Below are 23,324 nucleotides of genomic sequence, written 5' to 3' on the forward strand. Positions count from 1 at the left end.
ACAGCTGAAGAACATACAGATACAGCAAAAGCAGCACTAGGAAAGAGGTTCACAGTAATAAACACCTACATTAAAAAAAAAATTTCAAACAAATAACCTAACTTTAAACCTTGAGGAACTAAAAAAAGAACAAAATTCAAAGTTAGCAAAAATAAGAAAACAATTAAGATTATAACAGAAATAAGTGAAATAAAGAATAGAAAAATAATTTAAAGAATCAACCAAATTAAAGGGTTTTTTGGAAAAAATAAACAAAATTGATAAAACTTCAGCTAGATTAAGGGGGAAAAAAAGAGAGAATTGTCATATTAATAAAGTCAGAAACCAATACCACAGAAATAAAAAGGATTACAAGAGACTACTATGAACAATTATACCCCACAAACTACATAAACTTAGAAGAAATGGATAAATTCCTAGAAACATAGAACCTTCCAAGTCTGAATTACGAAGAAATAGAAAATCTGAGCAGACAAACAAGTAATTAAAAACCTCCTAACAAAGTAAATCTTCAAGCTGGCCTCACAGGTTAATTTTACCTCACGTTTAAAGAAGAATTAATGCCAATTCTTTGCAAACTCTGCCAAAAACAAAAACAAACAACCACAACAAAAAACTTGAGAGGAGAGAACACTCACAAACTCATTTTATCAGCATTACACTGACACCAAAGCCAGATAAGGATACTACAAGAAAAAACTCCAGGCCAATTTCCATGAATTCAGATGTAAAAATTCTTACCAAAATACTCACAAATCAAATTTAATAGTATATTAAAAGGATCACACATCGCAATCAAGTGATATTTATCCCTGGGATGCGAGGATGGTTATTACTAGCTTTGCACTATCCCAGTTTCACACCTCTCTAGGGAACCTGACTTCTAGGTGAAGCCAGATCACTTCTATCTCACCTGCTTCCTAATCCTGGCCCTTCTTTTCCTGCTCCTACCAACACTGAGACAAGACAGTGACTTCACTTGCCCACGAGAGTTGAGTCCACGAACCACCTCAGTAGTCACTGACACGACTCGGTACTGTGGCATCAGTTCATGCTCAGTTTACACAACCACTGTAGCCCAATCCAGGATTCTAGAGACGAGGGTCTAGACTCCCTTAAAATGATTCCTGCTGTCACGTACCTCACCATAGTCTATCATTCTCGGGAGCTCCTACTTCTGACCCTTTTACTACATCTACTCCTAATTGGACCCCCTAAGTAATGAAGAGCCCATGTGCCTTTGAAGACCAGTTAGTGATGGCTTCACACATTAAAGGGTCGAGATGTTGTCTAAATGACTTAAAAAATATATTAAACCTTAGAAAGGGAAAGCTCTCAATGGTCCAATATTTCATTGGTGTCATTTCCAGCCCTCAATGGGATGAGAAAATCAAATAATATCACTTCAAAAGAGGTTCAGGTCAGCCTGCCTAGCTAAATTCCCTTTTGGACACAGGATTTGATATCCAGACTCAAGGGAAATGCATATAAAGAAATAGAAACTGAGAGCTGTTAATTAACTTTCCAGACCAAAGTAACTTGGCAGTAAGTGAGAAATCCTGAATTTGGAGCCAATTTTTTTCAGGGACCCAAACTCTTAATCTTTCTACTAAAGATTTGTCTCAGAGAATGAGGGAGAAGCTGAGGAGACAAAGCTTCTTGTGTTGTAGGGGAAGTAATTTTTCTTTCTACAGTCATGGAATTTCAGTGCTAGAATTAGCAGTCAAAATCATTAGCTCTAATTCTCTCATCTTACAAATGAGGAAACTGAGATCCAGTAAAGGTGACCTACTGACTTAGCGTCAAACAGCTATTGTTTTTTTAATAATTTGGAAAAAAATAAAGTCAGGGAACCTGTAAAATTCACAAATTTTGAGGGCTGTGGAGGTAAAAGAGGGCCTGGTAGAGGGGGAAGGAAGAGAGGAATTGCAGGGCAGTGAAGAGCACGGGCCCTGGAGCCAACCCTGGATACATCTTAGTTCTGTAGACCTTGGGTAATACCATGCCTCTTTATTATTAACTTTATAAAGTTGCATGAGGGCCAAGTGCCATAACACAGAAATACAACATCATGATAGAAATGATAATAAAATAATAGTGATGGTAATCACTTAAAATCATGGTGTACACCACGTAGATATTCTCACAGTATTTCTATCAGGTGGGAAGTGACCATTTTACAGATTAAGAAACTGGGGCACCAATGGGGGAAGTAAATTTGCCCAAGGTCTCCAAGCAAATAAGTGGTGGAACCAGGTTCCAGGGACTTTGATTCCAGAACTAGACGTAGATACTGGACTTTAATTCACCTAGGAGACTTGGTATGTGCTGGCTCTGTCCAGGCTACTCAGGATCCTGTCCTTACTGGTCATATCCACCTTGCAAAGACCCAGAACCCAGGTCTGACAAACACTACTCTTGAGACAGTATACACAAACAAATTTTCATCCAGGAGAAGTTGTATTCAAATGCAAAACCAATCAGAAGAAACAAAAAGTTGAACCTGCTGCACAAAAAGGAAGGAGGAAGCAACAAGTATGAAAATAGACTACCAGGGGATGGGGAATACAGCTCAGTGGTAGAGCATGCACTTGGTGTGCACAAGGTCCTGGGTTCAATCCCCAGTGCCTCCATTAAGGGGAAAAATTAAAAATAATAATAAATAAAATAAAAATAAATACGTGTTAAAAAAGAAAACAGATTATCATGTAGTGAAGTCATCAAAATCTTGAGAGGACCTCGGCTGAGACAAACCACTAACATTAAAGGTCAGAAAGAAAGGTGCACCATCTAGAAACTAAGTGTCTGTCATCTGCACATCCCTGATTGTAGGAGACTTACTCAGTTTATTGATAGTAGGTATTAGAGGACCCCATGTCTGTAAATATTCAGCTCTAAATCCATCCATGGAAAACAAAATAACTGGTGGCAGGTCAAATCTGAAAATGGAAAACAAAAAATTAGTTCATTATTTTGATTAAACAAAGGTACTTTTCTGTACTTATAATCCTCTAAATTAAAAAATACTAAGAAAGTACAGTAAGAAATAGTTCTAAGTCAAGTTTTCCTTTCTTTTCTGAAAAATTATTTCTCTTGACAGTCAGTATTTCTAGTACATTATTAATCCTTAATAAAAATGTACGATTTTTCTTGAAGTGGTACATAAATGATCTGGGTCTTTCAACTCAGAGATCTACCACCCTTTGAGTTCCAGAGTTTAAGAAACTTTAGCTAATTTTATTTCCATTTACTCCTTGGCACTGGCTACCTGTGACATCCAGGTATACCAGGTATGAAATTTACAAGAAGGGACAATGAGGGGAAGGGGAAATCCACCTTGACTGGGAAGTGACGTGTGGCATGTGCCCAGGGCTGGACTTAGCCCAGGGAGCAGCCACCATGAACGTGTGCAGGAGATGCATGGGAAGGTAGGGTGAGGGGCGGTGCTTCATGTGCTCAACACCTGTGCAAACCCGACAGAGTTCTCCCCATCCATTCATTCTTCAAAGCCCCCTTTCACTCTGAGGACTTCCATGGACAAACCTCTTCCCTTTCCCTCAGTAAGAATACATCTGAGGTGCCAGGATGTGAACAGAAAAGAGTTCTGGCTGGAGTCATTTAGATCTAAATTCTAGTCCTGATCATAGGACCTCGGCATGCTCATATAAATACTTAAACCAATTTTCTTGTCATTGTTGTAAGATACGACTAACTTAATATAAAAATGCTTTGTAAACAATAAAGCAAACCAAGCTGCGTTACAAGTGTGAAGCCACAAGAAATCTAATCTTTTGTTAACTTTTTTGCATTAAAATGTAAATAGAGTGGAGGAAATTCCATCCTGCTCTCAACTATATTCCCAAGTGCCACCTGCTGAAGGAAGCTAAAACATGCCCCGGGCCTTCTCACCCTTCTGGGCACTGAGGCTGCTGGGCTGTGCCACAATCTTCTTCCACCCATGAGGTTTCTCCTGAAAACAGAAGATCAAGCTCTTCAGACAAGAAAAGGGTAGCAAATGTTCAACGACACGATCTTTCCAAACGACTTAATTCGCATCACTCCAATGACTAAACGCCTGCAGAACGTAAGTGCTGTTTCACATATCGGCAAGGCCGGTGCCTTTAGTGATTTGCACAGATCAGTAATGTGCACTAACTGAACACCAGGAAGCCTATCTGTACCAAGAAAACAAAGGGAATTTCTTTAGCTAGAAAAGAACAATTTCTTCTTTCTTTTTTAAATAATGTTTTTTCCTCAAGGACAATGTTTTCACAACTGCTAGGAAAAATGAATTTAATAAATATAGGTATACAATCTAAAGAAAAGAGAAAATAAAGCTTAAAAAAAGAAAGAAAGAAATAGCCGATGAGAATAATTGATATCAAATGGAAAAAACTGAATAAATGTTTGAGATCCTAGCTAAATAATTCTCACTTAATGGATGTTTCTGTTTATAGAACATTGCAAGTAATTAATGAAGTAGAAATGACAGAATATGAATGCCACCATCTGTAACCCCCAATGGATCTAGGCAATGATCATCAATGGCTAACATTCCCATGAAAGAGATAGGCAGACAAGACGTACCTCTTGATGGAAGTACACATGGTAGATAGACAGATACATAGATAGACAGACAGACAGACCGACAGACAGATAATAGACAGATAGGGAAATAGAAGACAGATAACACCTGAATCTGAACAGTCCTCTGGTTCTACCTACCAATTCACAGGAAATATAGGAGATGACAGACTGCTTGAGTCACAGGGGATGCAACCTGTAAAACCCATGTTGGAAAACTCTACAGGACAAATGACCCCTTTTCTCCCACATGTTTCATAGCAAGAGGAAAAAGGGGAGAATCTACTTTTCAAGGACTTGAAACATATCAGCCAGCTGCAAAATATGGAAGCTATGTGGATTCTACTTCAAACAAAAAAGATTTTTTTTAAATATTGCAAAACAAACAGAAAAATTTGAACACTGATTAGATATTTGATGACAATAAATAATTATTGATGACATTTTTAGATATATTGATGGTATTCTAATTTTGTTAAATCTTCATCTTTTTTAGAAACATACTGAAAATACTTACATATCAATGATATTAACCCTATGATTTGCTTTGAAGTAATATAACATTTTGGAAGAGAGGTTGAAGGGCATAAAGGGTATATTATATTAGGGGAAAAAATCTAAAACTTGAAAAAAAGCGAAAGGAGAACTGATCACTAAACTTCATTTTAATGTCATGGTGGGAATTATTTAAAAAGCCCACCTATGGATCATCTAATTCCTAGAAGTACATGCCTTTATCTAGCTTATTCTTTACCATTCGTTTTACAACTCAGTAAGGGGAGCAGTTAATTAGTAGAAAACTAATAGCAGTATAACTGACTCTTGTCTTGATACTAGATAAATGGTCCTACAGAAAAGTAGATCATTTCTGTCCCACCAAAAATTACCACGTTAGTGATTTTATTCCAACACTCTTTCAGGCCCATGTATAGTCTCTTCGCTGCTCTGAGCCAGCTCAACATTTCAGTTGGTTGTCTCTTTAATGAGTTAATAAACTTTGACATATTCACTTTACGTTTACCAGAGTCGTGTTTTTATTTTTTGAAAATTTTAACTGTGTCAGTCTGAGACAAGATTGATCATGAGCTGATCATTGCTGAAGCCAGGTGATGGACGTATAGGGGAAAACATATAACTATTCTTTACTTTCTATGTGTTAGAAAATTATCATAAAGTTTTAGAAAATTCTAAATTTAAAATATAAAAGTAACTAGCTGCTTTCTTGCACAAAAGTCATTCAAATCACCTCCAACTACTGTCTGGAGATATAATTTTGGCAAAAAATCATTTAACGTCTTTTAAGTACTGAATTCTTAGAGTGAGAAGATATTTACCTTTATTCAAAAAATCAACTGAAATGATAAAAAGAACTCCATCAAAGTAACTAGGTAGTGGTACTGGCACTAGAAAAGTTGCTTTTGTTTTTGTTAAATTCAACCAATGTTGTTCAATGAATTCAATGAGAAAATTTACCACATGACCTGAAGATCGGTCTTGAGATAAAAGTTGAGTTATAAGACTGGAGTGAGGGAGAAGGTAGGACAATATAAAAATCAGAGGCAGTTTGGTCGATGAATTTATTAGAGAAATAAGCAAACTGGAAACTACACTTGCCTTTGTGAATTTAGAGGGATTTTTTAATGATACAATATTCACTATTAAATATCAAACTGTATAAAAACTGATCCATCTATTTCCTACAAAGGGATTATAGTTAATAACGTTTTTACTGTACCATTTTAAAAAAAACAATTTAACTTAATCTTTTTTTCTCTAAAAATATTAAAAGTGTTTGCTCTACTGGGTGTGGTATTACGAAAAAGGGGTTGATAGTTTGAAGCAATTTTGTTGCTATGAGTATATGTGCATTTTTCATAAATCTCATCAGATGTTCAGAGGCATTGGTGATTGAATAAAAAAAAAAAATCTGCATCACTTATAAAGTGGCAAAGCAGATGAAATCAGGAGCTGAATAACCTGGATTCTAATCTTGGCTCTGCATTACCTCCCCGAGAGTCCTTAATCAGTAATTTAATCACTCAGGGCATAGTCATTTCAACCATCACATTGGTTTAATGAACTGATATTTGGGCCAGATAACCTCTTTCGTGATGTTTCAACTTTCAGATCTGCCATTTGGTGTCTCAAATTGCAAGTATGTCTAACACAGTCACCGGACTGAAAAAGACCTTGCTTTACAGACAAATGTGAAACTTTAAGCTTTCTCCTTTTTTCTCTAACAAATCTGCTATGAGCTCCCTTCCTCTACAGCACACGGAACACATTTCTTCCCACAGTAAACTCATTCGGTCTTTCCTTCTGTACAGAATCACTGAAGAGTCTTTGACTTGTTTTGATTTTTGCAGCCTAGGCCAGCTCTAAGGTCACGGAACTCACAGAGGCACATGGAGCAACAGCTGCTTACCTTGGCAGGCGCTCTTATAGTCAGGACAGCAGTCCTTCTTCTGTAAACAGTCGTCTGAACAAGAGCAAAGGCTGGATTCTAGTCTGGTCTCCCCACAGCGGAATGTATTGCATGTCCACATTCGAGCTGTACAAGTAAACGATTCAGTTCTGAGCATACAACTTATTTTAACCATCTGATACTGAAAATATAAATTTCATGCATTTCTTCCTGTACTCATGGTACAGTCAAATTCTTGGCATATCTGCATTCTCAAATGAAAATACATAATACAAATAAGGGGCAAGCCACTGCTTTTCTTCATTTGACATGGGCGGCAAAGAGAAATGTAATTTTATAAGCTGCAGCGCTGGCCTAACAGGTACACCTCTGAGTTTGGAGAAACTCTAAGCTCCCGTCCTATTCCCCCACCAAGGGTAGGAGCTCCCGGTGGTGAAGAACCACTAACCTTGAGTGACGGTTGCCACCCAAGAGCAGGCTGCCCAGCCTTATCTAAGGACAGGCAGCAAGGAGGAGACAGTGACAAGAGAAGTAACAGCAGCACAGTCAAGGACTGTAGGCAGGTAAGGGTACCTCCTAGTGGAGAATGAAGGAAGTGGTAGATCAGTTTCCTACCAAGCGTCTGCTGTTCTCCCGGGCTGCACTCTAAGTGTGAGATCATTTTCAATAAATCCCAATGCTAAAATCCAAAAGAGGCTGGACTGAGGCTGCTCCTAGGGCCACATGCCAGGAAACAGTAAATAGGATCAACACCAGCTCCAGGCTTAGACAAATATATGGGCTCGGTGACAGCTGTGCATTTCCGTCATGTACAGAGTCCTTTGTTCTTCATTACATACTACTTAGGAAGAAAAGATTTTTGGAGATTAATGAAAGGGAGTACAGAGCTTATCCATACTAGGTTATCCGCCTCCCTTTTGCCCTTTTCAGAGAGCACAGTGAAAGGAGCTCCAGTGTGCTAACCTTCACTCTCTTTGAATCACTAGATCCCCCCACCACACACACACTTTCCCTGATTTCTTAGAAAATTACATCTTGCAAACTGTCTCTCCCACCTAGAGAGCAGTGTTTTTCAAGCTGTGTTCTGCGGAGCGTTGGCACCAGAATCACCAAAAATCACCAGCTTTCCAAGGAAGTCTTTTTCTGGAATTTGAGAACCACTGAAAGTGAAACTGATTAAGATGAGTAACTTGAGCCATAGTAAAACTCCTCTGAAACGTGTGTAATCACACAGCATTTCATCTGCTGGAGACTTGTTATTGCTCAGTCTCAACTAGCTGTACTGTGGATTCTGTGTTCAGCACTGTCAAGGGGGAAAGGATAGTTAATAGATCCTGTGTATATGGCATTATGGGTTGAAGTGTGTCCCCCAAAATGTTGAAGTCCTGACTCCCCCCTATTCCTATGAATGTGACCTTCTTTAGAGAAGGATTTTTGTAGATAATCAAGTTAAAATGAGGCCCTTAGGGTGGCCCTTAACCCAGTATAACTGGTGTCATAACAAGGTGGGAGTTGGACAAGGACACATGCAGAGGGAAGATGGTGAAGACACAGGGAGAATCCACATGAAGATGAAGGCAGAGCTCGGAGTTTGCTGCCACAAGCCAAAGAAAGCCAAAGAGTGCCTGCGACCCACAGGAAGCTAGGAGAGAGGTGTGGAGTAGATTCTCCCGCGCAGCCTTCAGAAGGAGCCAGCCCTGCCAACACCCAGCTCTAGGACTTCTAGTTTCCACAACTGCGAGGAGATGAACTTAAGCCACCCAGTTTGTGGAGTTGGATATGGCAGCCCTAGCAAACTCCTACACAAGGTGTCTGGTGAGCATTCGCACAGGCGTTAGTGATGGCACCACCAACGTGCTAACAAACTTGTTCTCAGGATTCATACTTGATTTCACACAGGCGTCTTCAAAATCCCAGCAGCAGTCGCCTCGGCCTTGACATTCCGCGTCACACCGGCAGCCCTCCAGTCCTCTATGTGAAGAATCAAAGCATTTTTTCCTGCAGCTGCCTGCAGAGCAAAGGAATAAGGAAACCAAAGCTCAGAAGTTGTTCAATGTCGCATAGTAGATGGTGGGAGCACAAGAAGTACTGAGCACAGGCTGGGACAGACAAACAGATCATTTCTATTGTGCTGTAGGATTCATCAGTGCAAGTGGTAAATGAGTAATACACAATGAGTGATTTTTTCCCCAGGACCCTAGAGAGGTCCCAGACTTGGAGACACCAGGGACCCTTAGGAGAAGGTAGGAGAGACGAGCAGAGGCTAATTATGGTGGAACTGGTTGAAAGTCTGCATATGCAACGCCTCCCACTCCAGAATAGAAGACTCATAATCTGGGAGAATTTAGGAGGAGGGGCTTTCATCCCAGAGACAGCAGATGTCATAATAAGGAGGATGGTCATAATAAGAAAAAAAGATGAACAGGTCTTACTCTTAAATACGAACAAATGGTTACCAGATATTTGAGAATAGCAGGATAGCATCTGACATGAAAGACAAAGATGAAAACAAACAAGAATTTAAAAAACAACTTTTGAAAATGAAATAATGCAGGAAGCAGAAGACACACAAACACATACACAATTAATATTGAGATGCTCGGAAAAGGGAAGATATTACATCCATGAAATAAGAAAGAAAGCTATAATTTAAAAAGGGAAGGCATATTCAGAGTGCTTTTGGAAATAAAAACATGAGAGCAGTAATGAAAAATTCAATAGATGGATGTGGTAGGAAGAATTACATTTCCAAATACTCCATGCCCTAATTCCTGAGACAGCGAATATGTTGCCTAACATGGCAAAGGGACTTTGCAGATGTAATTAAGGCTACTACTTAGCTGACATTGAAACAAGGAGGTAGTAAGTACCAAAAAGTGAAAACAAAGAAAATGAGGGTAATATTATTATTATTAAGACATCATGTTATATAATTTCCCAGAGCTGAAGAGCAAAAATTATTACATCAAAATTACCCACTAAATTTTCCAGGGCAAAACTCACACCAAGGGACCAGTAGAAATAAAGATATCTTGAAAGCTCCCAGAGAAAGATCATGAGCAAAAGATAAAGGATCACAGGTCAGAATGGCATCAAATTTCCTAAAAACAACAGTGGGAGAGGGCATAGGTCAAAAGGCATCTTGGATATATGCCAAAGAGAACTACATTGTAATTAGATGGGTGCACAAGACTAGAGGCATGCATAGCAAGTTAGATGAATCTTAAACAAAGTTCAATGAGAAAATAAGAAAAAAAGTTTATATACCATTTACATACAGGCCTTTACATTTTTCTATTCACTCTCCTCCTTTGAAACATTTTCCACACTTGGCTTCCACGACAAAACAATCACCTGGCTTTCCTCCCACATTCTTAGCCACTCCTTCCTAGTCTACTTCTGTTTTTCCCCCCCTTATCTTCCCAATCCTTTAAGATTGGCATACTCTGGTCACATTGCTTTAAATTCCACTTATGAAACTGGTAACCAGCCAGGACTTCACCCTCTAAAGTCAGCCTCATATATCCAACTACTTTTTGACTTTTCTACTTAGACTTCTGGTAGATGTTTCAAATTTAACATATACAAAACTGAGCTCATGATAATTCTCCCCAGAGCAGCTCCTTCTACAGCCTTCCCATCTCAATTATGGAAATGCCTTGTTTTCAGATGTTCATGCCATAAATCTTGAGGTCATTCTTGCTTCCTCTGTTTCTCACTCCATATCCAATCTGTTGATAAAATCTATCCACCACGTCAAAAGATATCCAGAATCCAAAGAGTTCTCACCAGTTATAATGCTACCACCCTGGTCTAAGACATAGGGCTTGTCTACATTATTGCAATAATTTTCTAATTGGTCTCTCTACTTTTCCTGGTTTCACTCTGCCATTTATTCATATCGCAGCAGCCTGAGGGATCATATTGAAAAGTAAACCACAGCGTGTTATTCCTCTGCTCAAAACCTCCAGTCATTTCCCATCGCACTCAGAATGAATGCCGAAGGCCATACTTTGACCCACCAACCCACTATGATCTGACTCTTCTTTGGTTGATCTCATTTTATGACTACCCTTCTCTGGTCCTCTTAGTTCTAGCTCACTGAATTCCTCGTTATTCTTTAAATAGAACATGCCAGGCAAGCTCCTGCCTTAGGCCTTTTCACTTGCCATTTTTTCCTGCCTGAAATGTTCTTCCCCAAAATATCCCAGTTTCTTCCTCATTTCCTTTAGCTCTTTACTTGAAAGTTATTGCACACACCCCACCCCACCTTGACTCAATATTTCATAGTTCCCTTTCTAATTTTACTTATTCCTTAGCACTTCCCTTATCATATTGTATCTGTTTTGCTTATTTTTGTATTGTCTGTCTTCCATGCTAGAATGTAAACTCTTTGAAGGATTTTTGTCTGTTCATCACTATATCCCCATTAACTAGAGTGGCACTCAGCACATAATCAGTGCTCAACTGTTGAAGAGCAAGTGAAAAAGATGTGCATATAAAATGATAAATTTGTCACTCAAACAAATCACAAATGAGTGACAGGGAGAAAGGAGTGATGCCACATAAGCCCGGATAAACTGAGATGAAAGGAAGAGATCAAGGAACGATGACTCTGGGGACCCAGTTAGTAGCTGTGCTCACGTAAGGAAGGGAGAGAGCGAGCTGAAATAGAGATTTTGTCCAGAGATCACTGTATGTCTCTTGCAATTAATTTATGTGATTTGTGGGATAAGATAATGAAGAATCGATGCCCACCTGTGTTCACTAACATCAGAATAATGCCACCAAAATGGCCTGCCAACATTTGCTAGTTCTAGGACTGGTACTGCAGTTCAGAAACACAACAGCCAATGGACCAAGAAAAGACAGTAATTATCCAGCCAATGCCCATCTTTTCAGCCCCACTGTGTTCCCATGTTACACTGGGCTACTGAGTGTTTGTAAATTATTAAGTGAAAACGTAAGTGGAAAACTGCCAGGTAACCTCACCAATAAGTCTCCTAATGCAGAAGTCATAAGACTTTCCCCAGTGGAGCCAAATTAGTAGTTAATCAACCTAATTAAAAAGGGGAATGAATTACCTAACATTTGACCTCACACTTCCCCTTAGTAAACGTATCAGAACAATACACAGCAAGATTATAGAAAGTGCTTTTTATAGAGTCACTTGTAAATGGTTTACTTCCTGCTCATGCTAATGGGATGTGGCAAAAGAGGTGTGAGGTATTCTGATATTCTGAGATGAGGAACCCCTATTTTTTCTTTGCTTCTTATGAGAAAAAAATATGTAAAGTGTTTTTGTTTTTGTTTTTGTTTGGTTTTGTTTTGTTTGTGCACTCTTTCCGGAAAGTGGCACTGCCTAATCAAGAAATAATCAGTTCAGGGAGCGGGTAATTCCAGGGTGCTCGCAAGGTGCAAACGTGGTGGTGGGAGGTCCTGGGAGTGAAGCAACAAAGATGTTCGAGGCCTAGTTTATCATCAGATATTAATTGATGAGAGTAGTTGCTGAGAGAGAAGGAATCTTTGATCCAATTACCAAAGTCCTCTATGAAGGTGAGGGAAACTAAGGAGCAAATACTGGAATGATATGAATCTCAAAGAAGTAGAGGAGGGTGAGGTCAAAGAGCAAAGTCCAGAAAGGGCAGTGGGGAAGGTTAACCACAAATGTGGGCTCCTGAGAAGTGGGGTGTGGGAGGAAGAGGAATGTTGCAGGGGAGAGCCACATGTAGGAGAGAGGAGGCTTGGGAGAGGACAGTCCGAGCTGTAACAGTGAAGGTTAAGAGAAAGAAGAAAGAAGGCAAGGTTCTGAGAAAAGGCCGAGGGGTATACCTTGCTTTTCTTGTTGCCTGAGTCCAACCACCAGGCCGAATGCAAGTGACACAATCACCAACAAAGCGAGAAGAACCTATTACAAAAAAATGTGAACTTTACAATTTCGTTAATAGACAAAGATCCAGATAACCGCCTTCCCTCAGTGATTATTAAGAAGCACAGCGTGCTAGCTTTGCATGATACTAGATCCAACAATGATAAAGGTACAGAATTTTATTTAATGCCTGAAAATAAGAAAGGTTTGAGAAGAATTTTGAAGTACCATTTATTACAGAACTTCAAATTCAAATACATTAGTGACAGTTAGCTTAACCCCAAATAGAGTTAAAGTAGGAATGAAACCAAAGGGGCCATTTACCTTGGCCCATTTCTCTTTTTTTAGCTAGATACCTGTTTGGAGATCATTTATTTAAAAGCATTCCAAAACTGTGAAATCGTTAACTACCTCGTTCCTAAGGAGCAGGGTTTTTTTTTTTTTTTTAACCCACTCTGTCCATCAGAAAATAATGAAAATATTTAACATATGTAAAACTATAGTGTCCAAATAATTAACTATGATCTGCTTTGATCTACAGTATAAACAAATGTTTTAGGGTAACCTGGAAGACATGTGACCAAAGACTGCGTGTGTCATTTCATTATCACCACTGCTGACAAAGCTCTTCAGTGTAATGGACTTTATGCTATGATTAGAATTAAACTGTGATATAAATTAGAGAGAATTCTTCCCACTGATCTCTATCCCCACCCATTAAGTCCAATGATAAACATTCTGGTTGATGGAGCTTGAATAATGTGTATTGCCATAAAGAAAACAAATGCAACAGGCACACAGATTACTTAGGAAATTAGTTTACAATATCAATAGACTTTGTTATTTTTTAATCACTTCTATGAAAGAAAAAAAACACAGTATCAAAATCTGCTTAGATAATAAAGACCTACATAAACTATTGATTTTTTTTGCTTGATTTCACTCTGAAAATTAACATATCTAATGTCTTCAATAGAAGTGAATTCAACAATTGTGAAAATATGTTAGAATACTATGAAAATAATTCTCATTTGACATCTCAAATTTAGCCTAAGGGTCAGTGACCTTCCAGCAGGTGTTCATTCAGTGAAGAGGAGGAAGAGGAAAAAGTGAGTATAAACAATCATTAAATAACATCATGAGCACTTGGTCCCTCGTTATGATGCTCAAAAGACACAGGTGACTAGGACTAGGGAGACCACAGTGCCACAAAACCCTGGGAAACTTTCCTACGGTAAACCTCGTGCATCATAGGATTACTAACTGATATATTATGGTACATCTTACTTTTGCTCTTTCGCCATTCAGACTTGCTGGAAAAATCAACAACATTTAGCTGTCCTCAGGATGCTTTAGAACTTTATAGTGTTGGGGGGAGGGTATAGCTCAGTGGTAGAGTGCCTGCCTAGAATGCACAGATCCTAAGTTCAATCCCCAGTATCTCCATTAAAAAATTAATTAAGTAATAAAAACCTAATTACCTACCCCCTCAACCTTTTTTAAACAATAAATTAAAAATTTGTAAAACAAGTTTGTAATGTTAAATCTTCATGTCTATGTCATGCCTTGGCACTTGTTCCCTGTATTTTTGACTTGCTCTCTACGTTTATTCTGTAAACTCCTCAAAGGTAAGAAGGTTCATTTTTAATCTTGTATAATCATTGACTCAAAGTATGTAATTCTGAATAAGCTTCTTGATAGTAAGGTGCAAATATATCTTGTTACCTTATGCCACCAACAAAATAGAGAGAGGAGTACGCTGGACTCTAAAAATCACTGAAAAGTGAACATTTGGCTTTAGCTTGGATGAATAAAGAATGCTAGAAACACAGCAGATACATTCACATTTTTTAAGTAACACTTTTGTTAAAATGTGGAAACATTAGGATACTTTCAAAACTATGATTTTAAACTATTGCGCTTCCATTAGGTGTCCTAATAACCCACCAGCAGGATACAAAGAAGGGAAATAAATGATAAACAGGCATTGCTCCCAAGGAGTTGGTAATTCCCTGAATTTGTAAGGTAGGATAAATATAATAAATGGCAGAAGAGCTAGAAGAGAGTGCCCAAGTTTCCAGGGGGATAATGAATAGCATATCTTGGTAGAATATCTTGGGGGTTTCCTTTGTCTAGTCACTGAGCTCAGTACTTAACACACATTGTTTTATTTACTCCTCCAAACAATGCTTGTGTGGCAGAGAGAATGGTGATGACATTAAGTGGGGAATATAGGAGCAAACTGCAGTGGGACAGGTGTGTGAAAATTATGTAACTGGTTTTGACTACAAAGTAGGTCCGGGATGAGGGGCCAGCCAGCAGGCACTTGAAATCCTGTAACAGAAACTCAACAAGAGGTCAGAACTACTGGCTTCCTTGGAATTCTTGGTGGAGAATATGCTCTTAAAACCATGGGAAAAAGATGAGATTTCCTAAAGAAAAGATCTTTAGATAGGATTTGGTGAAATTTGCACAATGAGAAGAAAGATAAATTGGCCCATAATGCAGATAAGGAGAAAAGTGATAAAAATGGGAATTTTCAATGCCATCAAGAAAGCAAGAGGAAAGAATTCAAAATGAGGAAATAATTCGTGATGTGTGTATTGTTACCGAAACTCAGCAGGAATAGGACAGGGGAGAAGGACTTTTGAAGGGTGACTTCAGTGCAGTAAAAACAAGGCTAGAGAACAAAAAGTGGGTTGAGTGGTGAGAAAACTGAGGCAATGGATAAAATCAAAACCAGTGGTAAAAGGAAAAGAGACAGTAATAAAACCAGGAAAGATTTTTTTGTTTGCTTTTTTTTTTTTTGCTGTTTGTTTTTAGGACAGAGAAGATATTAGTATATTAAGGAAAAAGAAAGAAAAAATAGGTAAAAGAGACTATCTCTAAAAAAAAAAGAGAGAGAGAAACTCTCTAGGAGTGACATAAAATAGGATAAAATCAATAGTCTAACAAAAAATTTTAATGTCTCACTCTCTGGCCTTAAAATATTTATGCAAAAAAAAAAAAGCTGACTTGGGAGGTAAGTGTAATCATGCTCTGATCAATGCTGTTAAGTGTTCTGCCACAGATCCCAACCTTTTAGATTGATCAAATATTAATTTGTTCTTACTCAAATTCCTTCTTTGCAAAATATGATTTTACATCTTAACTTTGCTCTCGAGTTGTCATAAGGGATCAAACTGAACACAGTTACTTAAAACTTTACCTTTAAATAGCAACATGCATAAATAAAAAGGGGAGTCAACCTCCAAACATTGAAACAAAGCTACAAAGGTGAAAATGTTAAAATGTACTCACAATACAAATGATTTTGTACTTCTTATCAGTTCTCTTCACAGGTTCTTCCACTGATAAACTCAGCCTAGAATCCATTGTTCTATTAGCTGTCTAAACCTGTTTTACCAGAAGACCATAGGACTCCTTCCTTTTTCTGGTCTGGCAAAGAACCTGTGTGAATTACAAGGCTGACTGACTTTTAAATGTTTGAGAAGAGCACAGCTCTTTAGTGATTGGGCAATCAAGAGAGGAAAAAAGTTGTAATAACAATAGTGTTGAGAGATGAAAGTCCATTTCCAGTACATTGTAGACAGCTTTCTTTTTCTCTTCATAGTTTATACTAAATATGAATCAAAACATATGTCTCAAGAATCATAAAATAACCAAATTTTAATACAATGATTATTTATTTTTTAAAAAATAACAAAAACCAAAATGCCTTGTTGCAGAAATTCCAAAAAGCTTCTACATCTATAAAAACTCCATGTCACAGTTGAAAACCAACATATTAACCATGTGCTCTAACCATAGTAGGAACTCCAACTTGGCTAAATCTATGTAAAGTATTAATTATGTGATAATTACGTCTTGCATTTTACAGTGTTCACAATTTGACATATTTTCATATGCATTATCTCATGTCAAATTTAACAATATCCCTTGTAAACATTTTATCCCTATTTTGTAAGATGGGTAAAGTAAGGCTCTGATTATTTAAATTAAAATATGTGAGTTACTTGTCCCAAGTCACATTTACTAGATGCTAGAAGAGAAACTGGAACCCAAGTCTTCTCTAGACCCAAATCCAAGGTGATGTTCACTAACAAACTAACTTGCTCTTTTCTTGTTTGTATAGATGAGAATGTCCTGATACACATACTTCATGCAGCTAACTAAAAATTGACACTTGCCGTGTGCCTCTACAAGGATTGGAACACATTGGCACTTGCCATCTACCTCTGCTTGGGTTAAATCACAAGCGGCTGCAGTCACTGACCTCCAACACTCCCTGAAAGTTGTTCAGGGCTGAGATCAGGAATGAGGCACTCTGTGCTCTGGGAAAACTGAATGAACAGACTTTCAGATAGTTAGATATTTTCAGGGAAAGCTTTTGACACTCATTCTTGCATGTCCTCATATCTAGAAAAGAACTGAAATCATTAATGGCGACATCTGCTCGTCGTGACTAGCAGCAGCCTCTGGCTTAAACGTGGGCTTGGCTGCACGTCCACCCTTCACTGAAGTCATATGTAATACTGAACTTTCCCCTGCCTCTTTGGAACAGTTTCTCAGAGCTTTCTGGGATGCTGTCTCCCAGGCTATAGCCCTCATTTTGCCTCAAATAAAACTTAACCCACAACTCTCACGTTGTGTGATTTTATTTTAGTTGACAATGCTGTGAAGGGGTTACTGTTTTCTGATGAAAGAAGCTAAATTAATAGCGGTGTGACCAAAGAGAGTTCCAGTCAGTGGTGGGCACTGCACATTCCTACTTTACCCTAACACAGTAACTCTGAAAGTGGGAGTCCAGGGGACGTTTTCATTAGTCCTATAATTACCTCCTTAGTCAAATAAAGCTTGAGAACTCTCGTAAATTCATGTGCCAGACGCACCATGAGGCCAAACAAACTGAAATGTCAAAGTTTGGAGCAGAGAGAAGTTTGTTGCAGGGCCAAGCAAGGTGGACAGGCAGCTCAGGCTCAAAAAACCCAAACTCCCCAATGATTTGGGGGGAAAATATAGGTAAGATTTAGGGTGAGGATTGCAGGGTGTATGACTTTCTTCTGATCGCTTGGTGGTGAGGTAACAGGGCAGAATTTCAGGAATCATGTGCTCAGCCTGAAGTCACCATCCTCCACCTGGGTGGGGCTTAGTTTCTGCAGAAGAACTCAAAGACACTGCTATCTACATTCCTTGTGCTGCAACAAGGACTCTGTCCCAAGGCTGCACTATTATTGCTTAACTATTTCTTCCTCGTCTCTGAACTCCTTCCCTTCCCTGAGGGAACTGTTTGACTCTGCCCTCTGGAACCCAGGGAGGGTCAAGGAGGCTGAATGAAGCCTGTTTCTTACAGACAAGAAACAGTGGGGAGGGTATAGCTCAAGTGGCACATGCCCCGAGTCTTGGGTTCAATCCACTGTGCCCCCTCTGAAAATAAACAAATAAATAAACCTAATTAACTCCACCTGATGAAAATACTAAAAATAATTTAAAAAAAAAAAAAGAAAGAGAAAACACAGAAAGGATTTGAACTGTTGACTGAAATAAACCCGCAGCCTAAAAGTTGAGAGTTATGTTTAATTTGGCAGGAGGACTCTAGCCGGGATGACAGCCTCTCAGATCCCTCTGAGGGACTGCTCCGAAGAGGTAGGGGAGGAGCTAGGATATATAGGAGCTTTACAACAAAGACCAGGTAGTTGGAACATTAAAAGATTACTTGTTAACTGAAGAAAACCAGACATCTCAAGTTAAAGAATTCAGTGCTTTTCTATGTATGGGAGGGAGCAAACATTTAGGCTTATTGAATTCATTCCTTTGACAAGCACCTAGCTATCCAGGGCCAGTATCCTATCCTTTCTTATTCTGAGTCCCCTCAGAGTGCACCATTGTGAGTGGCTGCAGAAGCTGGGCTGCAGGCCTGTCCCCACTGGGGGGTGGCGGCAGCCCCTGATGACTTGGTTTCAGCATTCTTTACTGATACGGTTGCAGTATTTTCATTCACAGTGCCATGGAGGAACCCACAGGGTTCTTCTGTTTCACTCTTTTCTAACATAAAGTTCATAAAAATCCTGCAGGCTGCAGTACATTCTTTGGAAAACACTATTCCAAATTATTCCAACCCTAAAAACAGTGAAAAGAAATAGGAAAAGAATCTATCCTGATATCCAATGATGTAAATGCTAGGAATGTTTCTGGAAATCATGTCTAAATTCTAAAAGCCACATTTCCTTTTATGGCTTTGAGGACTTGTGCTGTTCCTCCCCATCACTTCCGCCATCCAGTATGCCCCCTGTCGACTGAAATAAATGTGCAGCCTAAAGTTGAGAGTTATGTTTTATTTGATGGGAGGACTTGAGCCAGGATGACATCCTCTCAGATCTCTCTGAGGGACTGCTCCAAAGAGGTAGGGGAGGAGCTAGGATATATAGGTGTTTTACAACAAAGACCAGGTAGTTGGAACATTAAAAGATTACTTGTTAACTGAAGAAAACCAGACATCTCAGGTTGAAGAATTTAGTGCTTTTCTATGTATGGGAAGGAACAAACATTTAGGCTCATTGAATTCATTCCTCTGACAAACACCTAGCTATCTAGGGCCAGTGTCTTGTCCTTTCTTATTCTGAGTCCCCTCAGGGTGCACCACTGTGAGTGGCTGCAAGAGGCTGGGCTGCAGGCTTGTCTTCACTGGGGGAAGGCGGCAGCCGCTGATGACTTGATGGTTTCAGCATTCTTTGTTTGCAGTATTTTTTATTCAGTGATCCCCCTTCATCCTAAATTTGACCAATATTTTGGGAGATATTTCATGACCAATTTTGTCCCAGGGCACCAGGAAGGCTTTTTCCTAGATTAGGCAAAGATTTGTTGACATGTTACTCAAGGTGCTAGTTTTGAGATCAGGCCCTGTTGATACTAAAAATTCTCTGGATCACCTGTCTTACTAGTCTTTTATGATCCAGGACATGGTTTTCCATCGTTGCTCATTCCCATATCTAGAATTATGCTATAACAATTATTCTATGCAAGGTTACAAGTGTGATCTCTTTCCTTATGTCGACTGAAATAAATGCGCAGCCTAAAAGTTGAGAGTTATGTTTTATTTGGCAGGAGGACTCGAGCCGGGATCACAGCCTCTCAGATCACTGAGGGACTGCTCCGAAGAGGTAGGGGAGGAGCTAGGATATATAGGAGCTTTACAACAAAGACCAGGTAGTTGGAACAATAGAAGATTACTTGTTATCTAAAGAAAACCAGACATCTCAAGTTAAAGAATTCAGTGCTTTTCTATGTATGGGAGGGAGCAAATATTTGGGCTCACTGAATTCATTCCTTTGACAAGCACCTAGCTATCTAGGGCCAGTATCCTGTCCTTTCTTATTCTGAGTCCCCTCAGAGTGCACCATTGTGAGTGGCTGCAGAGGCTGGGCTGCAGGCCTGTCCCTACTGGGGGGTGGCAGCAGCCACTGATAACTTGGTGTCAACATTCTTTGTTTACTGATATGGTTGCAGTATTTTCACTCACATTGCAGTATTTTCATTCACACTTAAGATGTTTAGCCATCATCAGTCTTATTGGAGATCTAGTTACACATTGAGAAATGTAAGAAACAGCAATATTATAGAATAGAATAAGTAATACAATTAGTAACATTAATAGTCATATAAAGCATAACAATTTAGAAACAAAAAACAAATTAAAACAATGATTCATATAACTAGGTGTAACCTGGTTTCAATAACCCTCAAATCTACAGGGGAGCCAGCTGGAGAAGTTAAATCCTGGAAGGATTAGGTAGAGAAAGATGCTTTATCCTTGTTTACAAAGGCATACTTTATCAACTTGTATGTCATAGAATAAGAGTAAAGGGTTTTTGTTCTTTGTTTTGTTTTGTTTTGTTTTGTTTTTTGGAAAATAAAGAGTAAAGGCCAGTATGTTTCTCAAAAATCTCAAAAAAAAAAAAAAAAAGATTATCAATCGTATCTATCAGTTCATTCAGTTCCATGTAATTAATTTTTATTTATCTGGATGAAGTCATCAGGTTTCCATTAGTTTCATAATTTACCCAGTTCAGTGGTATGATACAAAAGTTATCAGGAACATATTTGTTTAAAAGTCCCTTTTTTATGAATCTTCCTGAAGATCTTCATTTTATAAAAACAAAGTAAAACAATGATTGTTTATGTAAATAATAAGACTTAAAATAGCAAAATGGCATGGTTAAAGATTAGATTATAATGCAATTGACAAGCAACTTGGATATTTTTGACATACAACATTTTAAGATAATAATTAGCTTTATGGCTGATACCAGGACATATTAGATTTTTAGGAATTTTATATAAATTTTGGAATAACTATATTAGTGACTTATCTCCACAATATAACCTAAGTTTTATCCCCAATTATTTGACAATTTTTTTTAAAGCAATTTAACATGCCAGATATATGTCTAGTAAGTTTAATATCTCTCTTTGGGATATTTCAGGGGCTCTCTGAAGCAACCAAAAGTTAGCTGGAAGTCAAAAGAACTTTAATCAAAATTTGGTATTTGGGAAGCTTGTTAAAATGTTTCAAAACACTTGGTCAGATAAAACCATAGGTCACTGTGAAACAATACTTACTTACTTAACCAAAGTGACAATGGTTTTAAAAACAGATACAAATCATTTAAAGCACACTCACATAATCTGTTATCCAAAGTGGCACTCTAAGAAACTGTTTTCTTAACATAGAGAATTAAACCCCAGTCTTGTACCAGCTTACGTTTAACAAAATCAATTCAGTCAATCCCGACCATACACAAAACTCTTTTCTCAGGATTTCTTCTCAACAAACCTTCTATCACTTTTTAGATCCATATGATTTTATCCCTTAATTCTCCCATCTAGAAACTACCAACCCTAAGTAACAAAATGTGTTTTTATCTTTTACACCTTCTTTTGCTGAAAACATACACTCTACTTTTCTACTGTATACCAAAAAATGTTATTATTATTATTTGTAGTAGCTTTAATTACATATTTAAATTAGAACACTTAACTTTTAAAATCCTTAATTTCCGATGAAAATTAGGAAATAAGCAATTATGAACTATTTTTTACATTAGCATTTTGCAGATTGACAAACATAAACACCAATAATAATTTCTAAAAGCATGTGCTTTCTTATAAAAAATCTCTTAGGATGGCACCAGACCTATTTATCAATAGTCCCAAATACCTTAGCTTCTCTGCAAAGGGAAGCCTAAGTTTAGTCATTAATGTTTTAATACCTTACTTTGTTTGGGAATGACCTAGTTATTTAATAAACTTCCATCATTAAACTTAATTTGGCACAACTCTAGAATTTTAAGATACCAAATATTTGCAGAGATTGTTTTAAGTATACATTTCTAAAATACACTTATTTTTAAAGAATTTACCCTAAAGCTCTTATCTCATTTGCATTTAATTTACTTATAAGAATTTTATCACACCAAATTACTATTACTATTGTCAACTGAAATAAAATCACACAACGTTAGAGTTGTGGGTTAAGTTTTATTTGGGGGCAAAATGAGGACTTAATAGCCTGGGAGACAGCATCCCAGAAAGCTCTGAGAAGCTGTTCCAAAGAGGCAGGGGAGAACTCAGTATTATATATGATTTCAGTGAAGGGGGTACCATGCAGTCAAGCACACATTTAGGCAGAAGTTGCTGCTAGTCACAAGGAGCAGATGTCACCACTAATGATTTTAGTGAATTTCTAGATATGAAGAGATACAAGAATCGGGGTCATAAAATCTTCTCCTGAAAATATATATCTGAAGGCCTGTTCAGCCAGTTTTCCCAGAGCACAGAGAGCCTCATTCCTGACCTCCATCCTGAACTCCTTTCATGGTGTGTTGGGGTCAGCGGCTACAGCGGCTCATGATTTAATCCAAGCAGAGGTAGATGGCAAGTGCCATTGTCATCCAATCCTTGTAGAGGCACATGGCAAGTGCCAATTTTTAGTTAGCAGGGCCCCCTCATAGTCACAAATTTGACCATAGTTTGGGAAGCATTTCATGACCATTTTGTCCCATAGTGCTGAGAATGCTCGTTCCTAGGTCAGGTGAGGGTTTCGTCGATAGGACACTCAATGTGCTATTAAGGGACTAGACCTTATTAACAGTAGCAAAAACTCTCTGGACCACCAGTCTTACTAGTCTCTTATGGTCCAGGAAAATATTCCCTCTTGTTTCTTCCCATATCTAGAGCTGCACCATTACAATTATTGGTCTTATACAGAAGTATGTACCTGGTCTACTGCTTCAAGTCACCTAGTCATTTTATCAGAAATTCAGTCACACATTAGGTAATGCAAGAAACAACAATTTTGTAAAACAGACAAAGTACAAATAATATAGTTAGTGGTATTAGTAAGGTCATAAGTAAGAATTTAAGCCAAGAACTTCCATTAGATGCAGC

General features: G+C 38.2%; 1 protein-coding gene across 1 annotated transcript in view; it reads right to left on the bottom strand.

Annotated features, from left to right (window-relative positions):
- Positions 1 to 16,307, bottom strand: part of ENPP3 (ectonucleotide pyrophosphatase/phosphodiesterase 3) — a 60,214-nt gene extending 43,907 nt beyond the window's left edge. Inside the window, exons 1-6 of the mRNA XM_010988665.3 lie at positions 16,179 to 16,307; positions 12,842 to 12,917; positions 8,895 to 9,017; positions 7,010 to 7,135; positions 3,910 to 3,970; positions 2,842 to 2,939 (exon numbers count right to left, since the gene is read on the bottom strand). Coding sequence (XP_010986967.2) covers positions 2,842 to 2,939; positions 3,910 to 3,970; positions 7,010 to 7,135; positions 8,895 to 9,017; positions 12,842 to 12,917; positions 16,179 to 16,253 — 559 coding nt within the window. The 5' untranslated portion in view covers positions 16,254 to 16,307. The remainder of the gene's footprint in view (positions 1 to 2,841; positions 2,940 to 3,909; positions 3,971 to 7,009; positions 7,136 to 8,894; positions 9,018 to 12,841; positions 12,918 to 16,178) is intronic.
- Between the last annotated feature and the right edge of the window lie 7,017 nt (positions 16,308 to 23,324).

Source organism: Camelus dromedarius, chromosome 6, assembly GCF_036321535.1.
Source record: "Camelus dromedarius isolate mCamDro1 chromosome 6, mCamDro1.pat, whole genome shotgun sequence".
Lineage (NCBI taxonomy): Eukaryota > Metazoa > Chordata > Mammalia > Artiodactyla > Camelidae > Camelus > Camelus dromedarius.